General features: G+C 42.8%; 1 protein-coding gene across 5 annotated transcripts in view; it reads right to left on the minus strand.

Annotated features, from left to right (window-relative positions):
- Positions 1-17964, minus strand: part of fbxl17 (F-box and leucine-rich repeat protein 17) — a 667009-nt gene that overhangs the window by 373852 nt on the left and 275193 nt on the right. For all 5 annotated transcript variants that reach the window (XM_067982923.1, XM_067982926.1, XM_067982925.1 and 2 more), the window contains one exon: positions 6023-6153. In XM_067982923.1, coding sequence (XP_067839024.1) covers positions 6023-6153 — 131 coding nt within the window. The remainder of the gene's footprint in view (positions 1-6022; positions 6154-17964) is intronic.

Genomic DNA, 17964 nt, shown 5'->3' on the forward strand with positions numbered 1-17964 from the left:
GTGACCCCTGGTTCTACTCTCCCCAGCCAGGGGAAACATCCTCCTTAGATCTACCCTGTCGAGCCCAGCAAGAATCTTGTATGTTTCAAAGAGATCACCTCTCATTCTTCTAAACTCTAGAGAATACAGGCTTAGTCCACTCAATCTCTCCTCATACAACAATCCCGCCACCCCAGGAATTAGTCTGGTGAACCTTTGTTGCACTCCCTCCATGGCAATTTTTTTTTATTCATTTATGGGATGTGGGCGTCGCTGGCGAGGCCGGAATTTATTGCCCATTCCTAATTGACCTTGAGAAGGTGGTGGTGAGCCGCCTTCTTGAACCGCTGCAGTCCGTGTGGTGACAGTTCTCCCACAGTGCTGTTAGGAAGGGAGTTCCAGGATTTTGACCAGCGACGATGAAGGAACGGCGATATATTTCCAAGTCAGGATGATGTGTGACTTGGAGGGGAACGTGCAGGTGGTGTTGTTCCCATGTGCCTGCTGCCCTTGTCCTTCCAGGTGGTACAGGTCGCGGATTTGGGAGGTGCTGTTGAAGAAGCCTTGGCGAGTTGCTGCAGTGCATCCTGTGGATGGTACACACTGCAGCCATAGTGCGCCGGTGGTGAAGGGAGTGAATGTTTAGGGTGGTGGATGGGGTGCCAATCAAGCAGGCTGCTTTGTCCTGGATGGTGTCGAGCTTCTTGAGTGTTGTTGGAGCTGCACTCGTCCAGGCAAGTGGAGAATATTCCATCACACTCCTGACTTGTGCCTTGTAGATGGTGGAAAGGCTTTGGGGAGTTAGGAGGTGAGTCACTCGCCGCAGAATACCCAGCCTCTGACCTGCTCTTGTAGCCACAGTATTTATGTGGCTGGTCCAGTTAAGTTTCTGGTCCATGGTGACCTCCAGGATGTTGATGGTGGGGGATTTGGCAATGGTAATGCCTTTGAATGTCAAGGGGAGGTGGTTAGACTCTCTCTTGTTGGAGATGGTCATTGCCTGGCACTTGTCTGGCATGAATGTTACTTGCCACTTATCAGCCCAAGCCTGGATGTTGTCCAGGTCTTGCTGCATGCGGGCACAGACTGCTTCATTATCTGAGGGGTTGTGAATGGAACTGAACACTGTGCAATCATCAGCAAACATCCCCATTTCTGACCTTATGATGGAGGGAAGGTCATTGATGAAGCAGCTGAAGATGGTTGGGCCTAGGACACTGCCTTGAGGAACTGCTGCAGCAATGTCCTGGGGCTGAGATGATTGGCCTCCAACAACCACTACCATCTTCATTTGTGCTCGGTATGACTCCAACCACTGGAGAGTTTTCCCCTTGATTCCCATTGACTTCAATTTTACAAGGGCTCCTTGGTGACACACTCGGTCAAATGCTGTCTTGATGTCAAGGGCAGTCACTCTCACCTCACCTTTAGTATATTCTTTCTTAGGTAGGGAGACCAACATTGTACACAATACTCCAGGTGGGGTCTCACCAAGGCCCTATATAATTGCAGTAAGACATCTTTACTCCTGAACTCAAATCCTCTTGCAATGAAGGCCAACATATCATTTGCCTTCCTAACTGCTTGCTGCACCTGCATGTTAGCTTTCAGTGACTCACGTACAAGGTCACCCAGGTCCCTGTGAACATCAACATTTCCCAATATCTTACCATTAAAAAATACTCTGAATTTCTGTTTTTCCTACCAAAGTGGATAACTTCACATTTTTCCACATTATAGTCCATCTGCCATGTTCTTGCCCACTCAATTAGTCTGTCTATATCCCCTTGAAGCCTCTTTGCATCCTCCTCACAACTCACATTCCCACCTAGTTTTGTGTTATCAGCAAACTTGGAAATATTACATTTGGCCCCCTCATCCAAATCATCGATTTAGATTGTTAACAGCTGGGGCCCAAGCACCGATCCCCGCAGTACCCCACTAGTCACAGTCTGCCAACCTGAAAAAGACCCATTTATTCCTACTCTCTGTTTTCTGTCTGTTAACCAAAATGGAACAGTTAAAGAAAGAGAGAAAAAAAAGCCTTTTGCAAACTTTACTTGTTTTTGCATTATTTTTCCAGTAGTACAGCCTCTACGAGGATGTAAATGATAAATTACAAGCTCAGGATGTACTGCTAACTGAAAAAAATTACTAATGCCAGCCAGGACACCTAAACAAATTTAATCTGTTTCTAATTTTGAATTTTGATGAGTTATTACTGTACTGTTACATTATATGAGAACTATCTATGGCTGTGACACTTTACCCTGCAAATTTGTCAGGATATCAGTTCTGTGCATTTACAGCAATCTCTGAATTTAATTCTGATTTCCAATATTTGCAGTTTTTTTCCTCCATTTTACTTGCTGGAGTATAATTCCCCAGTACCTGTCCTAATGTGGCCATTCTTCTTACCAGATTCAAGACACCAATTCAACTGGTTATTTTCTCATCTGTTGAACCTGGGATCAGTGAGGCTAGCTGGAGTACCCACACCGCCCTAGCTGGGATCATGTAACTCCGCACAGAACAAGAATCGAACCTGAGATGTTCCTGTGTGGCTAAGTGCCATTCTATGCAATGTATTTCCGCAATGCCCTAAATGAAAATGCCCCTTCTAGCTGTTTTGAAATTACCTATGCAATTCATGTCAGCAGCCAAATGACCTGATTCACACACGCCACTGTGTTGAAGTTTCACATTCACGAGAGAGATGCTGCAATATGATGTGAACTGCAACTTCTACTGTAGTTAGGGAAAATACAGAGCACGGGGAAGGTCTTCCTCTAACAACTCGATAGTGAACTACATTGTTGGTCTGTTGAGGGTGCACTTCAAAATCTCCAGCCCTATTTCTACACAGTATCTTTCTGAAAATCATCAGTTTATGCCAAAAGTTCCTTATGGTATCCAGAATAATCTTTCTCTGCTACATTCTACTTTCACGCAATTTGTAACATTCCCTTCAACTTTATAAAACTGGAAAAAGTCAAAAAATGTTTCATCAGACGGTACAATATTGGTTACTGAAGATGTATCCTAGGAGATAGCAAAACACATTTTTGTTCAAGATCCAATTAGATACTTCTTCACAAATGTAAGTGTATCAAATTACTGAACACAATTTTTTATGTTATAACATTTTGTTATTAAAATGTATCAATTGCCAAAATTTCCCCTCAAATGTAATCCTTCTGCTTGTGTGTTAAGACATCCATCGCTCCTCACTTTCCTCCTCCTTCAAGAGGGCATCTTTGCAGCACCATCATGCAATGCATTCTGGGAAGTATGAAATAATTACATACAATGTACAGTACAGAAGCAGGCCATTCAGCCCAACTGGTCCATGCCAGTGTTTATGCTCCACACGAGCCTCCTCCCGCCCTTCTTCATCTAACCCCATCAACATATCCTTCTATTCCTTTCTCCCTCATGTGATTATCAAGCTTGCCCTTAAATGCATCTATGCTAGTCGTCTCAACTACTCCTTGTGGTAACAAGTTCCACATTCTAACCACTCTTTGGATAAAGAAGTTTCTCCTGAATTCCCCATTGGATAATATTTTATATTTATGGCCCCTCATGCTGGTCTCCCCCGCAAATGGAAACATCTACTCTATGTCTACCCTATCAAACCCTTTCATTATCTTAAAGACCTCTATCAGGTCACCCCTCAGTTTTCTCGTTTCTAGAGAAAAGAGTCCCAGTCTGCTCAATCTTTCCTGATAGATATAACCTCTCAATTCTGGTGGCAACCTAGTAAATCATTTTTGCACCTTCTCCAGTGCCTCTATATTCATTTTATAATATGGAGACCAAAACTGTTCACAGTACTCCAAGTGTGGTCTAACCAAGATTCTATACAAGTTTAACATAACTTCTCTGCTTTTCAATTCTATCCCTCTTGAAATGAACCCCAGTGCTTGGTTTTCTTTTTTTAATAGCCTTATTAACCCTCGTCGCTACTTTGTGATTTGTGTATCTGTACCCCCAGATCCCTCTGCTCCTCTAGCCCATTTATAATTTGTCACCTTGTGTGCTCTCTGGTTATACTATTAAAGCTTCAGAGAATTTTGAGTTATTTTTAAAAGTCAGTATATTCACTGTCTATGCTGTAAAAGTTTTACAGCACAGCTACGGACCACAAAAGAGCCAGAAAGATGCAAAAGAACCACAAAACATTATCCTTCCCAGAATGAACTGTATAAAGGAGAGATAAATGTTACAAGCTGGTTTTCGCCACACCTCCACCTCTGCCTGGCTCAGTTAAACTACGGAACCATGTTTTTTATCTCTCTGTTTTTGACTATCAATTTTTAGTGCTAGGAACTTGATTGAAACTACACAAACTCCTTTCACACATGACCGTTAAAGTTAGCAGCATCATCGCCAAGAGCTTAGCAAATTTATCCAATGAACAGCTGAGCCGTAAAGAATAGGAAGGCACAGAGTCTCTGTCAAGTTAGTTGATATCAGTCAGGATGGCAGTCGGAATGCTATAACTGGCCTTAGTCTCCCTGGGCTAGGAAGGGAAACATGAGCCACGGTCGCTGTTCCTTATTGTTATTCTGTGAATCCCTGCAAGAAGAGCATTGTGTGGATATTTGGTGAGGACATTGAATGAGCATGACTGTTGCGTCCCCATTTCACCAACCCCCCACCCTGCCCACAGTCAAATATTTTATGACACTCGCTGCATATACTTGTGCAGAAAGAATGGTCACTTGAACAGGGGAAAATTGCGGTACTCACAGAACTGTACCCCAGGAAGAAGTCAACACCTTAAAGACAGGAGCGGAAGGCAGAAAATTAGCAATAAAATCCAGCGGAGAAGGGAGGGGACAAAAGCTGGAAGAGAGAGATTTTTATCCCATCAGTCTGGGCTGGATTTGAACCCAAATCCTAGAGCTGAAAGGATAATGTTAACCTACTACATTATCCAGTTTACCCTCTTGAGATTAATTTTCACAGTTTCCTTTTAAAGTATTTTGAAGTAGTTGTCATACACTTCAATCTACAAAGGTTCTTAAAAATATCCAGTGGACCTGAAAGAGGAAATTCAAGAACTGCTGAAACAACAATCACATAATACCTTAAAGTGAATAGAAAGGTGCTGTTGAGCATGCTCAGTGTGGAAATCCATCTGGACAAACCAGGTCTCATTTTTTGAGAGATGAGGAAATTAGTAAAAGTAAAAGATAAAATGTGATCAACTATGAATATTTAGTTACAAATTTTGTCAAGCACATCCGATATATCCAACAGTTGGAGAGCTGCCGTCAATCATACACTTTGTTTTAAAGTTTTACACAGCACAATTTGATTTTTTGTTTCATATTACAATCTGTGTTACAGGAATCTGGCATAATCACAAGGGGTTAAATAAATTGGTCTTGGGCAGTAGTGTAAAAACAGGCAATAGCAAATCAACTGCGTGTTTTACACCTCACCCAATTTTATTTTCCATGGGCTTCACTGAGAAAGAAAATCGACCAATTTTACCCCACAGAATTTATAATCCAACTAAAGTTTCTCTTAGCTATTTCACAGACTTCTAGTAAAATAACTTGTACACATTGTAATCTAATTAAAATGAACCTGTTCCCAATAAATTCATATAATAAACATCCAAATTAATTCAAAATTCAGGCCAACTCAACCAGTGAGAAAACAAACGGTATGGATAGTGCTTAGAAATCAAATCTCACCTAATCTGAAGCAGTTGCTGCTTTCACTCGTGTAACCTTACTTAGCAAATGTTCCGTTTTCTTCCCTCAAGAAAACTTTGTCAATTAAAAATTGAAGGAATGACTGACTCTTCAAATACTTTCGACTGTTTTTAAATTACAGATATCATGGGGTGTTCTTTCCTACTGTTACTTTGGAAAAGAAATTATTACATCTTACATCATGCAACGGCACAAGAATTCATTTTGGCCGTGCCCAAATAGGTGACTATAGAAAAATAATTGTAAAAGTGCTTTGGAGTTTGCACCGTTTATATTAACCTAATGCATGTACTCAGAAAGCACCGCTGTACCTGTCATTAATGCTCCAGTTCAGACATAGATTCAGAGAGCTTAAATTTTTGCATTTCTTCACCACCTCCATTACGGTTTCATTATTCAGTTCCGTTATGTGACGCAGGTCCAGACTGACGAGCTCCTTCAGCTTAGGAGGGAAAGGAAAATAATGATGAAAATAATCGCTACAGAACAATGATCCATCTTGTACATCACAATAAATTAACTCTTTCAGGGAATCAAGAATTAGTTACATGACAAGATCCCATTTTCTAATGTTATAAATGGGTGTTTAATAAATAGTCAACAGTTGGTATACATTGTATACCAGCTCTGCACAAAATAGGTCCAGATTCTGATAACTACACACCGTGATTTCAAAAACAGTACAGCTGGACTTGCTTTTAATCCACCTGCCTAATTTGGAAGCCATCCAAAATTGAAGTTAAGGTGGAGCTTGTTGACATATTTTATATTATTTTCACTTGTGAGTGTAGAAAATACATTTTGTAGAAGGAGCAGAAAATCTGTATCTGGACCAAAAACCCATGTTGCGAAAGAATATAATGGGGTTGAGTTTCCACGGGGGCCCGTCCGATAGTCCGCTGCAGCTTCGGTGGGAAATTTGAAGACACCCCTGGAGAAACGGTATGAATGGCCTTGACGTCGTTTCTCCAGGGTTTTCGTGAATCTTCCACTGAAGCTGTGGTGAAAAATTCGGAGAACTCCCACGGAAATTCAACCCCATTATCTTCAGGGAACATTGTTCAAATGATGCTTAGTAGAAGGGAATGCTACAGAGATCTGATTCGGGTGCGAAATCTAAATAAGTTATGGATGGTGGGGGGAGAAAAATTTCCTTTTCTAATTTACTGCATTACAAACTCTGCTTTTTGACTTGTTACTGCAAACAAATGTCTGAGACCATTAACTTTTGCCACGATCAAAAAATTGAAAGTCTGTGGGCAGTTGCTACAACAGAATTAAGTAAGGCATGCTACTCGAACATCCTCTGCTCATTGAAAATCAGACAAGAACAAGACTTCGGCATGAAATTAATTCAAGTTTATTTCGTCCACTTTTCCCCTTTTTCTTTCTCCATTGCTCTTTCTATCTCAAATTTTCTACAACAAAATAAAATTCTGTTTTTTCTCATGCTGCTTATCCGACATCCAGTATTGGATGAGCAGAAATTTCCTTGAACTAAATATTGAGAAGACCGAAGCCATTGTCTTGGGTCCCTGTCATAAACTGCGTTCCCTAGCCACTGACTTCATCCCTCTCCCTAGCCATTGTCTGAGGCTAAATCAGACCGTTCGCAACCTTGGTGTCGTAAGTGACCCTGAGATGAGCTTCCGACCACATATCTGCTCCATCACCAAGACTGCTTACTTCCACCTCCGTAACAACACCAGGGCTCCACCCTTGCCTCAGCTCATTTGCTGCTGAAACCCTGACTTGACTATTGCGCATCCCCAATTTTAATCGCTCCATCATTGGCTACCGTGCCTTCAGCTGCCTAGGTCCGAAGATCTGGAATTCCCTCCCTAAACCTCTCTGCCTCTCCACTGGCATACTGGCATGGATTGAAAATTGGTTAACACACAGGAAACAGAGAGTAGGAATAAATGGGTCTTTTTCGGGGTGGCAGGCGGTGACTAGTGGAGTACTGCAGGGATCAGTGCTTGGGCCCCAGCTATTCACGATATATATCAATGATTTGGATGAGGGAACCAAATGTAATATTTCCAAGTTTGCTGATGACACAAAGCTAGGTGAGATTGTGAGTTGTGAGGAGGATGCAAAGAGGCTTCAAGGCGATTTAGACAAGTTGAATGAGTGGGCAAATACGTGGCAGATGCAGTATAATGTGGATAAATGTGAAGTTATCCACTTCGGAAGGAAAAATAGAAAGGCAGTGTATTATTTAAATGTTGATAGATTGGGGAATGTTGATGTACAAAGGGACCTGGGTGTCCTTGTACACCAGTCACTGAAAGCAAACATGCAGGTGCAGCAAGCAGTTAGGAAGGCAAGTTTGCAGGTGCAGCAAGCAGTTAGGAAGGCAAATGATATGTTGGCCTTCATTGCAAGAGGATTTGAGTACAGGAGCAAGGATGTCTTACTGCAGTTATACAGGGCCATGGTGAGACCACAACTGGAGTATTGTGTGCAGTTTTGGTCTCCTTACCTAAGAAAGGATATACTTGCCATAGAGGGAGGGCAGCGATGGTTCACCAGACTGATTCCTGGGATGGCAGGACTGTCGTATGAGGAGGGATTGGGTCAACTAGGCCTGTATTCACTTGAGTTTAGAAGAATGAGAGGGGATCTTATTGAAACATATAAAATTCTGACAGGGCTAGACAGACTGGATGCAGGGAGGATGTTTCCCCTGGCTGGGGGGGTCCAGAACGAGGGGTTACAGTCTCAGGATACAGGGTAGCACATTTAGGACTGACGTGAGGAGAAATGTCTTCACTCAGAGGGTGGTGAACCTGTGGAATTCTCTACCACAGAAGGCTGTGGAGGCCAAGTCACTGAATATATTTAAGATGGTGCTAGATAGATTTCTAGACACAAAAGGCATCAAGGGGTATGGGGAGAGAGCGGGAATATGGTATTGAGATAGAGGATCAGCCATGATCATATTGAATGGAGGAGCAGGCTCGAAGGGCCGAACAGCCTACTCCTGCTCCTATTTTCTATGTTTCCACCTCTCTCTCCTCCTTGAAGACGCTCCTTAAAACCTACCTCTTTGACCAAGCTTTTGGTCACTTGTCCTAATATCTCCCTATGTGGCTCGATGTCAAATTTTGTTTGATAATGCTACTGAGAAGCGACTTGGGAAGTTTTACTTCATTAAAAGCGCCATATAAATGTAACTTGTTGTTGTTACTTAATAGGTGAGATTTTATTGTTTACACATTGCATTTCCAGTCATCAGGTAACCAGCTTCCATCTAAAGAAATAAATAGCTGTACATTGTACAGAACATAAATTCCACTTCAACCCTGGATATTCCAAACTTTTTATTTGAGGCTGGGAACAATTTATGTAACATGTGAGGAAAATAGATTGTAAGGCGACCAGAATGATACCAGGAAAGAGAGGTTACAGTTATGAAGAACTGCTTGAAATATTGGGCCTTTTTTTAAACTGGGACAGTAGAGGTTAAGTGGTGGGAGGGATCTAATGGAGGGTTTCAAAATTATGCAAGGTTTTGAGAGGGTAAATAGTGAAAGATTGTTTCCACTGAGGATTATAATTAAAAGAACAAAGGGGTAGTGCGAAGAAATGATTTCACACAGTAGATGTTCTAACAACCCTCTAAGGCAGAGATTAGAACATCGTTTAAAAGGGAAATAGTTAAATATTTATACAAAGAAGTTACAACAGAAACAGGCCTATGGCAGAAAGGTCCAGTTGAAGAGTTAGCCTCTGCAGGATGGGACTCCTTCTGTGTTATAATTTCTATGATTCCACAAAATAAGAACAGAAATCTTGGCAAAAAATATTAAATATCAATCTGTTTCATTGCTCGCCGAAGTAAAAGGTTTCCTCACAGGAATGTACATTTATTTTTTAAAAATATTTGTGTAAAACGGACAAGAAAACTTCTAACTCATTGTCCTTCAAAAATATACATAGATGTGGAATAATTGCAAGTAGTCTACATTCAAAATAAACAGTAATAGGCCAAATTTCCTCTGGCGAAACAGCTTATGTGTAGGCACTTGACCCGGATATGCCAGGCTGCAATTTCCCACTCAGCCATGTAAGGTGCAGAGCCTCCACCTGCCTCTTATAAGGCTGCTGATGCGGAACCTACCTACCCAAGGAGTTCCCACTTTCCCAGTCCATACGGGACCAGTCAGTTGAGGTGTACTGGCCTCCAGAAGGGAACAAGTGGGTCCCACTGGAGATGGCTGTGGGGAAACGGCATATACCCTTGAAGAAGAGGTTAAACTTGAAAAAAAAAATGTGCAAAGGTCCTCTTGGTAAAAGGACTGAAGGGGGACAGTGAGAAGGTTTCTTCAGAAGAGGAATCAGATGGACACCAGAGCTTCCAGCAGCACAGAGCTGGCTCGTGCCAGAAATACGCCAGTGATGGCGCAGGAGCCAATGGCCCCAGGCAAATGAGCTGCCATCCCAATGACCCCACAAACTCCAGCAGGGTCAGTGCTGCAGGGTACCAGCAGGTGCGATCCCAACTTAAATGCCAGGATCAAGGTTCACGGATTTTCAGGGCCAAACAGTTTTGCATAAATTAGCATATATGGACTGAAAGAATACTTAACTTTTTATTCACAGTATCATCAAAACAATCTCTAAAGTTGGAACTGGAATCTCTCTACTTGTGATTTTTAAATTGTTAAATGACATTGAGTACATGAAGAGATAACCAAGGTGTCAGGAGGACCGGGAGGGGAAGGAAGCACAAGACTTGCGTTGGTGGGCACAGAAGCACAAAACTTGGGGACTCAGGCGGAAGGGAGCAGGTGGTGTTGATAAGGACCGGAATGCCACACCGGACTGTTCAGCCCACTTTAACCACTGTCTCCGGCACTACATTTTAACTGCATTCCTTTCAAATGTTAAAATATGTATATGTTAGAAAGAAAAAGAAAACCTCAGAATGCTGGAATTCTGTATTGAAAACAGAAAACGTGTAAACAAACATCAGGTGAGTCAGTATTTGAAAGAGAAAGATAAACCAGGCTTCTGACCAACTGTTACATCTGAAATATTAATCCTTCTCATCTCTTTCAAATGTTGACGGACCCTGCTATGCATTTCCAACACTGTTGATTTTTACTGTAAATATTCAATAATTTCACCCAAAGTAAATTCTTCATCCCTCAAGCCTTGACCTTCTTTGTAAGCCGTATCCAACTTATTTTCACTTGTATTTACAGTATCAGTTAACCTTTTGCTTCAGTGCATTTTCAAGTTTATAGATAAATAAAGTGCTGAAATCAGGCTAGTTGAGCATGTGCCATTAGTATTTATTAAAGCTCAATCAATGGCACTAAATCATTTTCTGATCCAAGAATAAAAATCCTTATTCTCTTAAGTCTCCATTAAAAAAGACTTACATGAACATTTCATATTGATCCCTTGGTGCAGAAAGCAGCAATTTACTTAGCATTTAAGGAAATTGCACTGCACAGCATGTTCCAAGAGGACCCCAACTGACTACAACTATTCTCTGGCAAACTATATTTAAGTATGCACAGTTAGGCAGTCCAATATCGCAAGCATGTCCTTTCTCAAAGCCTAGAAAAGCTCTAGTGCCTCACACCTCCAAGGGTTTTAAAAAATTGAGTTTAAACTGATATTTTGTACTTGACAACGTATAATTTATCTTGTTATATCAAAAGAACATTACCTACAGGAAATGGGTTTGCTAAATAATTGCGATGCTTTGCAACTCTAGTCCTTTTCAAGGCAGAGTGCATTAAAAGAGAATGGCACTTCCAGTTGCTCTGTAACAAGCTCTCGAATACACAAGTAACCAACTGCCGTCGTTGGCGGCTTTGTTCTGGAACTCACAAATGCAGGATTTTCTTTACAAGAAAAAGATTTCACAAGACACACTATCCATTAAAAAGACTTAATGAACTATAACAAGTGAGAATAGAAAGGAAAATATTTGGGTGGTGATCATAGCAAAGACCAATTTTGACACGCGAATGCGAGTTCTGAGACACCTGAAACGTTAACTTCTGTTCTCACCACAGGTGCTGGGTGACCTGCTGAGTGTTTCCAGCATTTTTGTTTTTTGTTGCAGTTTTTAATGTTCTTTTTAGGAATACTAGTCTAACTCCACAATGTGTAATCATATAGAAATTGTAGTTCACTGTGAGGGAAAGTTTCCTCTTTGCACTATTTAAATTCCAATGTAAATTGATTTCTTTCACTCGTGTTTATGATTGAGCTATGATCAGAATACGGAGGATCTGTTGAAGTTCTATTTTTAAAAGAGGATTGTACACACTAAAGAACATTAACCAATAACATACTGTAACTGACAGATATGCCCAACAATAATCATTCTCTGCCAGTGTTACAGAAAATGAAGAAAAACGAAGAACAGCAGGGTGAGGGATACTGACCATAACAGGGCTCTCTTCTCACCTCCTCCACCAAAAATCACTTCCTGTTGTTTTGAGATTACTGAAAATTTGATCAGACTCTATTGCCTTCAAGTACACGACTCACAGCACTGATTTCATTGACATTTACAATGCACTCCAAATGTACAAAAACACTTCTCGAACATTTAGGGAAAAAATGGGTGTTCTTCAGCTGAACATATCAAATGAACATGATGGCTAACGTTCAAATGGAAATTAAAATCCCTAAAACACAAGGGCAGAAGTGACAATTCTCTCAGTGTTCTCCCCAGAAACTTCCGACGATGGAGGGGTGAAGTTCTAAGCAATCTTAAATCAAAAAAAATACAGGAAATGTACAGCAGGCTAATCAGCAATCAGCATCAGAAAGACAGAGACAAATTAATGATTCTGCTGTGACTTTTCATTAGAACTGGTGAGAGTCCAGAGACCAGAAACATCATCTTATCAGTGTGCTCCCACATGCTGATCGACCTACTGTGCACTTCCAGCAATTACAGTTTAAATTTCAGATTTCCAGGTTTTTTTTTATCACTGCTAAGTGATCTTGATTTTTTGCTTTCTTTCATGCTTTTTTTTCTTGTACTCTATTTGACACACGGTTAACTTATCTGCCTAACTAGAACCCTCTAAGTGTCAGATCCCAATCAGTAAGCTGTAAAACGCTTCAATACTTCTCTCCTGGGTTCCTAACCAAAATAACACAGCCAGAGGCATTTTTATTAAAAAAACAATGTGTTTTGCCTTTTAAGTAAAGTTCCTACCTAATGCTGCACATAGACAATTCTTAACATGCACTTTTTCAGGATGAAACCTGTAGCTAATGAGGAAATTGATTATTTTAAAAGTTCCTTCAAAACTGAATTGTTTGGTGAAACGAAAAGCCAGTGCTTACATAAAAAAAAACATTGATTTTCAAAAGTTGCAATACAATGTTACCTGACTGTATGGTCAAAAGGGTGTGCCTTTTCTTCCTAATCACTTAAAATCATCTTCGTTTAAAAAAAGTATTCTTTCAGAATTCCAACTGCTCCAAAAATGTTGATATTTAACCAAAAACAAAAGCGCTCTGGGTCAGTCTATTATGCTGGCTGCATGATTCATGCCCCTAAAGCACAGTCTGTAATAGATTTACAACTACTGTCATCAGCAGACCATGGTGGAGGTAATGTGATTGTGAAAGTGCAGACAAGAGATGAAAGAATACCCTGCAGTACAAGTGGTGTAAAACTGCCTTTTTTTTAAAGGTTTCAAAGCAAATAACAAAGTTAAGATCCTTTCTAAAACAGTTCATTGATGTGGCTTCACTGTCAAAATTCTCCCCTCCTGGTAAGCTTTCAATTTCAGCTGCACGTTCAGGAAAAATCACCAAGCTAAGGACTTAGCTGCATGGAGACGGTTAAAACAGAATGACAAATCATTGCAGGCTGCTTGCATGGACCTCATACAGCCTGGCTCTGAAGTGGTATTAGGAGCAGGTTGTACTTGTTATCTTTGAAACATGGGGGGTAATTTTAATCCCAAAGAACGGGTGGATTGGGGGTGGGTGGGAGGTTAAAGCAGCAGCTTTTTGAAGCGCGACCGCAACCCGGCTCCAATGCGTCCACTTCCAGATTTAACCCAGGCATGTTTGGATGAGTGCGCACATCCAAAACCTGGAAGTCCTGTACCCACTTAATGCCGGCAGGTGGATTGTTAAAGGGGCAATTTACTTCATTGAAATTGTTGAGGTACTTCATTTTTTGTTGATTCTAAGTATGAAACAACTTGTACTTTACCTGCACGGGTTTCCCATGGCTTCCCAATCTCGCCAGCAAAAAAGTGGCGAGAAGGGATGGATCCATGAGCACAGAGACCTAAGCAAGTTCTCCAGCCATGTAACACTGAATATCCAGCCTTTGTGTATGAACGAACTATAAAGGAAACTACAGGAGCAATCAACTATGAAGGCTGCCACATCTTTTGTGATCCAGCAGATTCCAAGCAGTAATCTCTTCATGGAAGTTGTAGATGCTTCCTTGTGGGGCCTGGAGGTGTCTACAATAAGGGTTGAAGTTACTTGGAGAAATATGATGATAAGGACCAGACAGCACATATTTTAAAAAGTCATGCCTCATCAACTGTATACAATTGTTTCAAGAAAGATCAGAGAATTGTGACAAAAATGAGGTATTGGAATTACACCTGCACAGATTTGATGAGCCACATGGCCTGTTTCTGTGCTGTAACATTTTACGATTCTGTACAGACAATCAGTCAAAAAGTTAATTCTTCCTGCATCAACAACAGGGAAGATCTTGGATGATCCCAATATGAATACCATCACTGGCAAGGGAGATAAAAGGGGTCAAAAGTTAAGAAACTGTCTCACATTATATCTATCTTTCTATTATATTATTAAGAAAGTTAAGTTCACATCCTCCTCTGGCCAGGTGATTGACCTTTTGGTCTGTGCTGCTTTCTAGCAAACCAATTGGCTTGTAGGAATAATTCAAACGATGCCCCCGTAAATCTTTTAATGATTTGAATGGTCCAATGAAACCAACTAACTGCTAGTGTTACCTGTCATGTAATCATCACAGATCAATCCCTGTTCTATTACCAGCCTCCCTGCATCTCGTGAGGTTTCTGGCCAATCTCCCAGCTCTTACCAATCTTCCCGCTTTTCCACATTAAGCGTCAGGCCTCTCATTTTCCCATGTCTCTTGGTTAAGTCTGCCACACTTTCCTCTTGTACTCCACTGGAGGGTGCGGGAATGGCCCAGAGACGCAAGTAAACAACTGACATTAAAGCAAAGACCATCCTCCCTGCTGAAGGCATCAAACTAACCTGCTACCAGTAAGTTCCGATCAAGTTTCTCCTTCATGACTCCACTGTAAGGAACCTGTAGGTCCCAGATCAGCTTTGGGTCAGGCCTCCTGCTCCCTCTGTCACTGCCCCAGCTCATGGTCTATCCTTCACTTCCTCCCTCCTAGTCCCAAGCCTGGGCCTCTAGCTCACTCCCAGGTCTTTGCGGATTGAGTAAAATGGGCCTATATTCTCTGGAATTTGGAAGAATGAGAGGTGATCTCCTTGAAACGTATAAAATTCTTGGAGGGCTGGTCAGGGTAGATGCTGAGAGGTTCTTTTCCCTGGCTGGAGAGTCTTGAACTAGGGGGTATAGTCTCGAGATAAGAGTTTGGCCATTTAGAACCGAGATGAGGAAAAATTTCTTCGCTCAGAGGATTGTGAATCTTTGGAATTCTCTACCCCATAGGGCTGTGGATGCTCAGTTGTTAAGTATATCCAAGACTGAGATCGATAGATTTTTGGACACTAAGGGAATCAAGGGATCTGGGGGAGGGCAGGAAAGGTAGACGATCAGCCATGATCTTACTGAATGGCAGAGCAGGCTGAAGGGGGCCGTAGGGCCTACTCCTGCTCCTATTTCTTATGTTCTTACCTGTTGCAGATGCTTCTGTCCATGACAGCATTGGTAGGAGTGACCATCTTAGAGTCCTCATGGAGACCAAGTCCCATCTCCAGACTGAGGACACCCTCCATCATGTCGTATGTCACCACCACCGTGCAAAGAGGGATAGATTAAGAACAGGTCCAGCAGCTCTAAATAGAGGATTCATGAGGCGCTGTGGGCCATCAAGCAGCAGAACTGTACTCCACCACAATCTGTAATCTCATGGCTCGGCATAGCCCTTACTCCTCCATCACCATCAAGCCAGGTGACCAACCCTGGTTCAATGAGGAGTGTAGAAGAGCATGCTGGGAGAAGCACCAGGTGTACCTGAAAAATGAGGTGCCAACCTGTTGCAGCTATAGCACAAGACTACATGCATGCTAAACAGCGAAAAAAGATCTGCAATCCAGTTGAGAATGGTGGTGGACAATGAAGCAACTAATGGAAGAAAGAGGCTCCATGAACAAACCAATCCTCAACAATGACAGAACTCGGCACCCAAGTGCAAAAGACAGGGCTGAAGTGGATGATCCTTCTCAGCCTCCTCCTCAGCACCCCACCATCACCGTCTTCAGCCAACTTGATTCACTCCACGTGACATCACAAAATGGCTGAGTGCACAGTGTTTAGCTCCATTCGCAATTCCTCACATAATGGAGCAGTCCGTGCCCGCATGCAGCAAGACCTGGACAACATCCAGGTTTAAGCTGCTAAGTGGCAAGTAACATTCGCGCCACACAACTGCCAGGTAATGCCCATCTCCAACAAAAGAGAGCCGAACCAACTTCCAATGACATTTAATTGCATTACCATCGCCTAGTCCCCCACCATCAACATCTTGGCGGTCACCATTGACTAGAAAATCAATTTGGCCAGCCACGTAAATGTCGTGGCTACTACAGCAGATCAGAAGCTGTGTATTCTGTGGCAAGTGGCTCACCTCGTCATACCTTGGGTCTGTCCCCTACGCCCCTGGCACCTTCTCCTCCTTTGAGCATCTCACCTTTCCTTTAAAAGTCTCTCTATAACCTACAAGGCACAAGTCAGGAGTGATGGAATACTCTCCACTTGCCTGGATGGATGCAGCTGCAACAACACACAAGAAGCTCGACACCATCCACGACAAATCAGTCCCCATCTACCAGCTTAAACCTCCACTCCCTCCACCATCGGCATACTGTGGCTGCACTCGGTGCTGTCTACTCTCTAACTACGCCTATGTAACTTTAGTTTCCCTGTGTCCATTCACGGGCGTGTTTTGGCTGCTGTTCTGGACCCGAGCCCAGCACTTCTATTTCCCCTTTTTTCTTCTTTTCTCTGTACCCCTCTTAGGCCCCTCTCTCCTGTCGTCATGCCTCCCCTCTCGAGTACTCTGACCCCCAAGATCCCTACCCCAACCCTTCGGCCCTCCTCGACCTTCCTACTCTCCTGCCGCCGTCCCAGGCTTGACTCCCTCTTAGATAAGCCTACAACTTCCCTCTATGTCTCTCATGGCATCTTCCAAAGGGCCCATTGAAGCACTCATCGCTGCCTCCTTACGAGCAGCAACCCAACTGCCCCATCCTACTCTTTCACTGACCACCTTGCCCAGCTGGCAGCTAATCTTGCCAATCTTCTTCCCGTCCCATTCACCCCTCCCAACGCTGACCCTGTGGACTCGACCAGCGGATCAGCTAACACTGCCCTTCTCCGCATCTCTTCCAGAATATCTGTTGACTTGTGAACAGGGCCCTTGCCATCCATGCGCTTACTGTGGATGATTGTATCGACATCATGGCCTTGACGGAAACCTGGCTGACGGGTGATGACACCTTCCCCCTTAATAAAGCCTCCCCGTCTGGCTATATCTTCCACCACTTGCCCCACCCAGACTGCCGCGGTGGTGGTGTGACCCTTTTCACCAAATCACAACTTGGCCTGTCCCCCTACCCATCTGGCGCCTTCTCCTCCTTTGAGCATCTCACCTTATTCCACCCCTCTCACCACTCCTTCAAAATCCTCGTCCTCTACCACCCACCCAAGTACCATGCCAAATTTCTCACTGAAATATCTTTACTGCTTTCCTCTCTCAGCCTCTGCACCGAGTTACTTCTCGTCCTCCGTGGCTTCAATCTCTATCTCAATCCATCATGCTCTCTCTCCTCTGAGTTCACTGCCCTCCTATCCTCCCTTAATCTCTCCCTCCATATGAACTCCCCTACCCATATTCACGGCCGCCCCCTCGACCTTGCCATCTCACAGGGCCTCTCTATTCCCATCGTGTCAATCACGGATAAGGCCATCACTGATCACTTCCTTGTATCCCTCTCCACCCACATCCCCCTTCACCCCCACAATCCCACTTCCTTCTGTGTTCGCCCCTGG

The sequence above is a fragment of the Heptranchias perlo genome, chromosome 4, assembly GCF_035084215.1.
Source record: "Heptranchias perlo isolate sHepPer1 chromosome 4, sHepPer1.hap1, whole genome shotgun sequence".
Taxonomy (NCBI): domain Eukaryota; kingdom Metazoa; phylum Chordata; class Chondrichthyes; order Hexanchiformes; family Hexanchidae; genus Heptranchias; species Heptranchias perlo.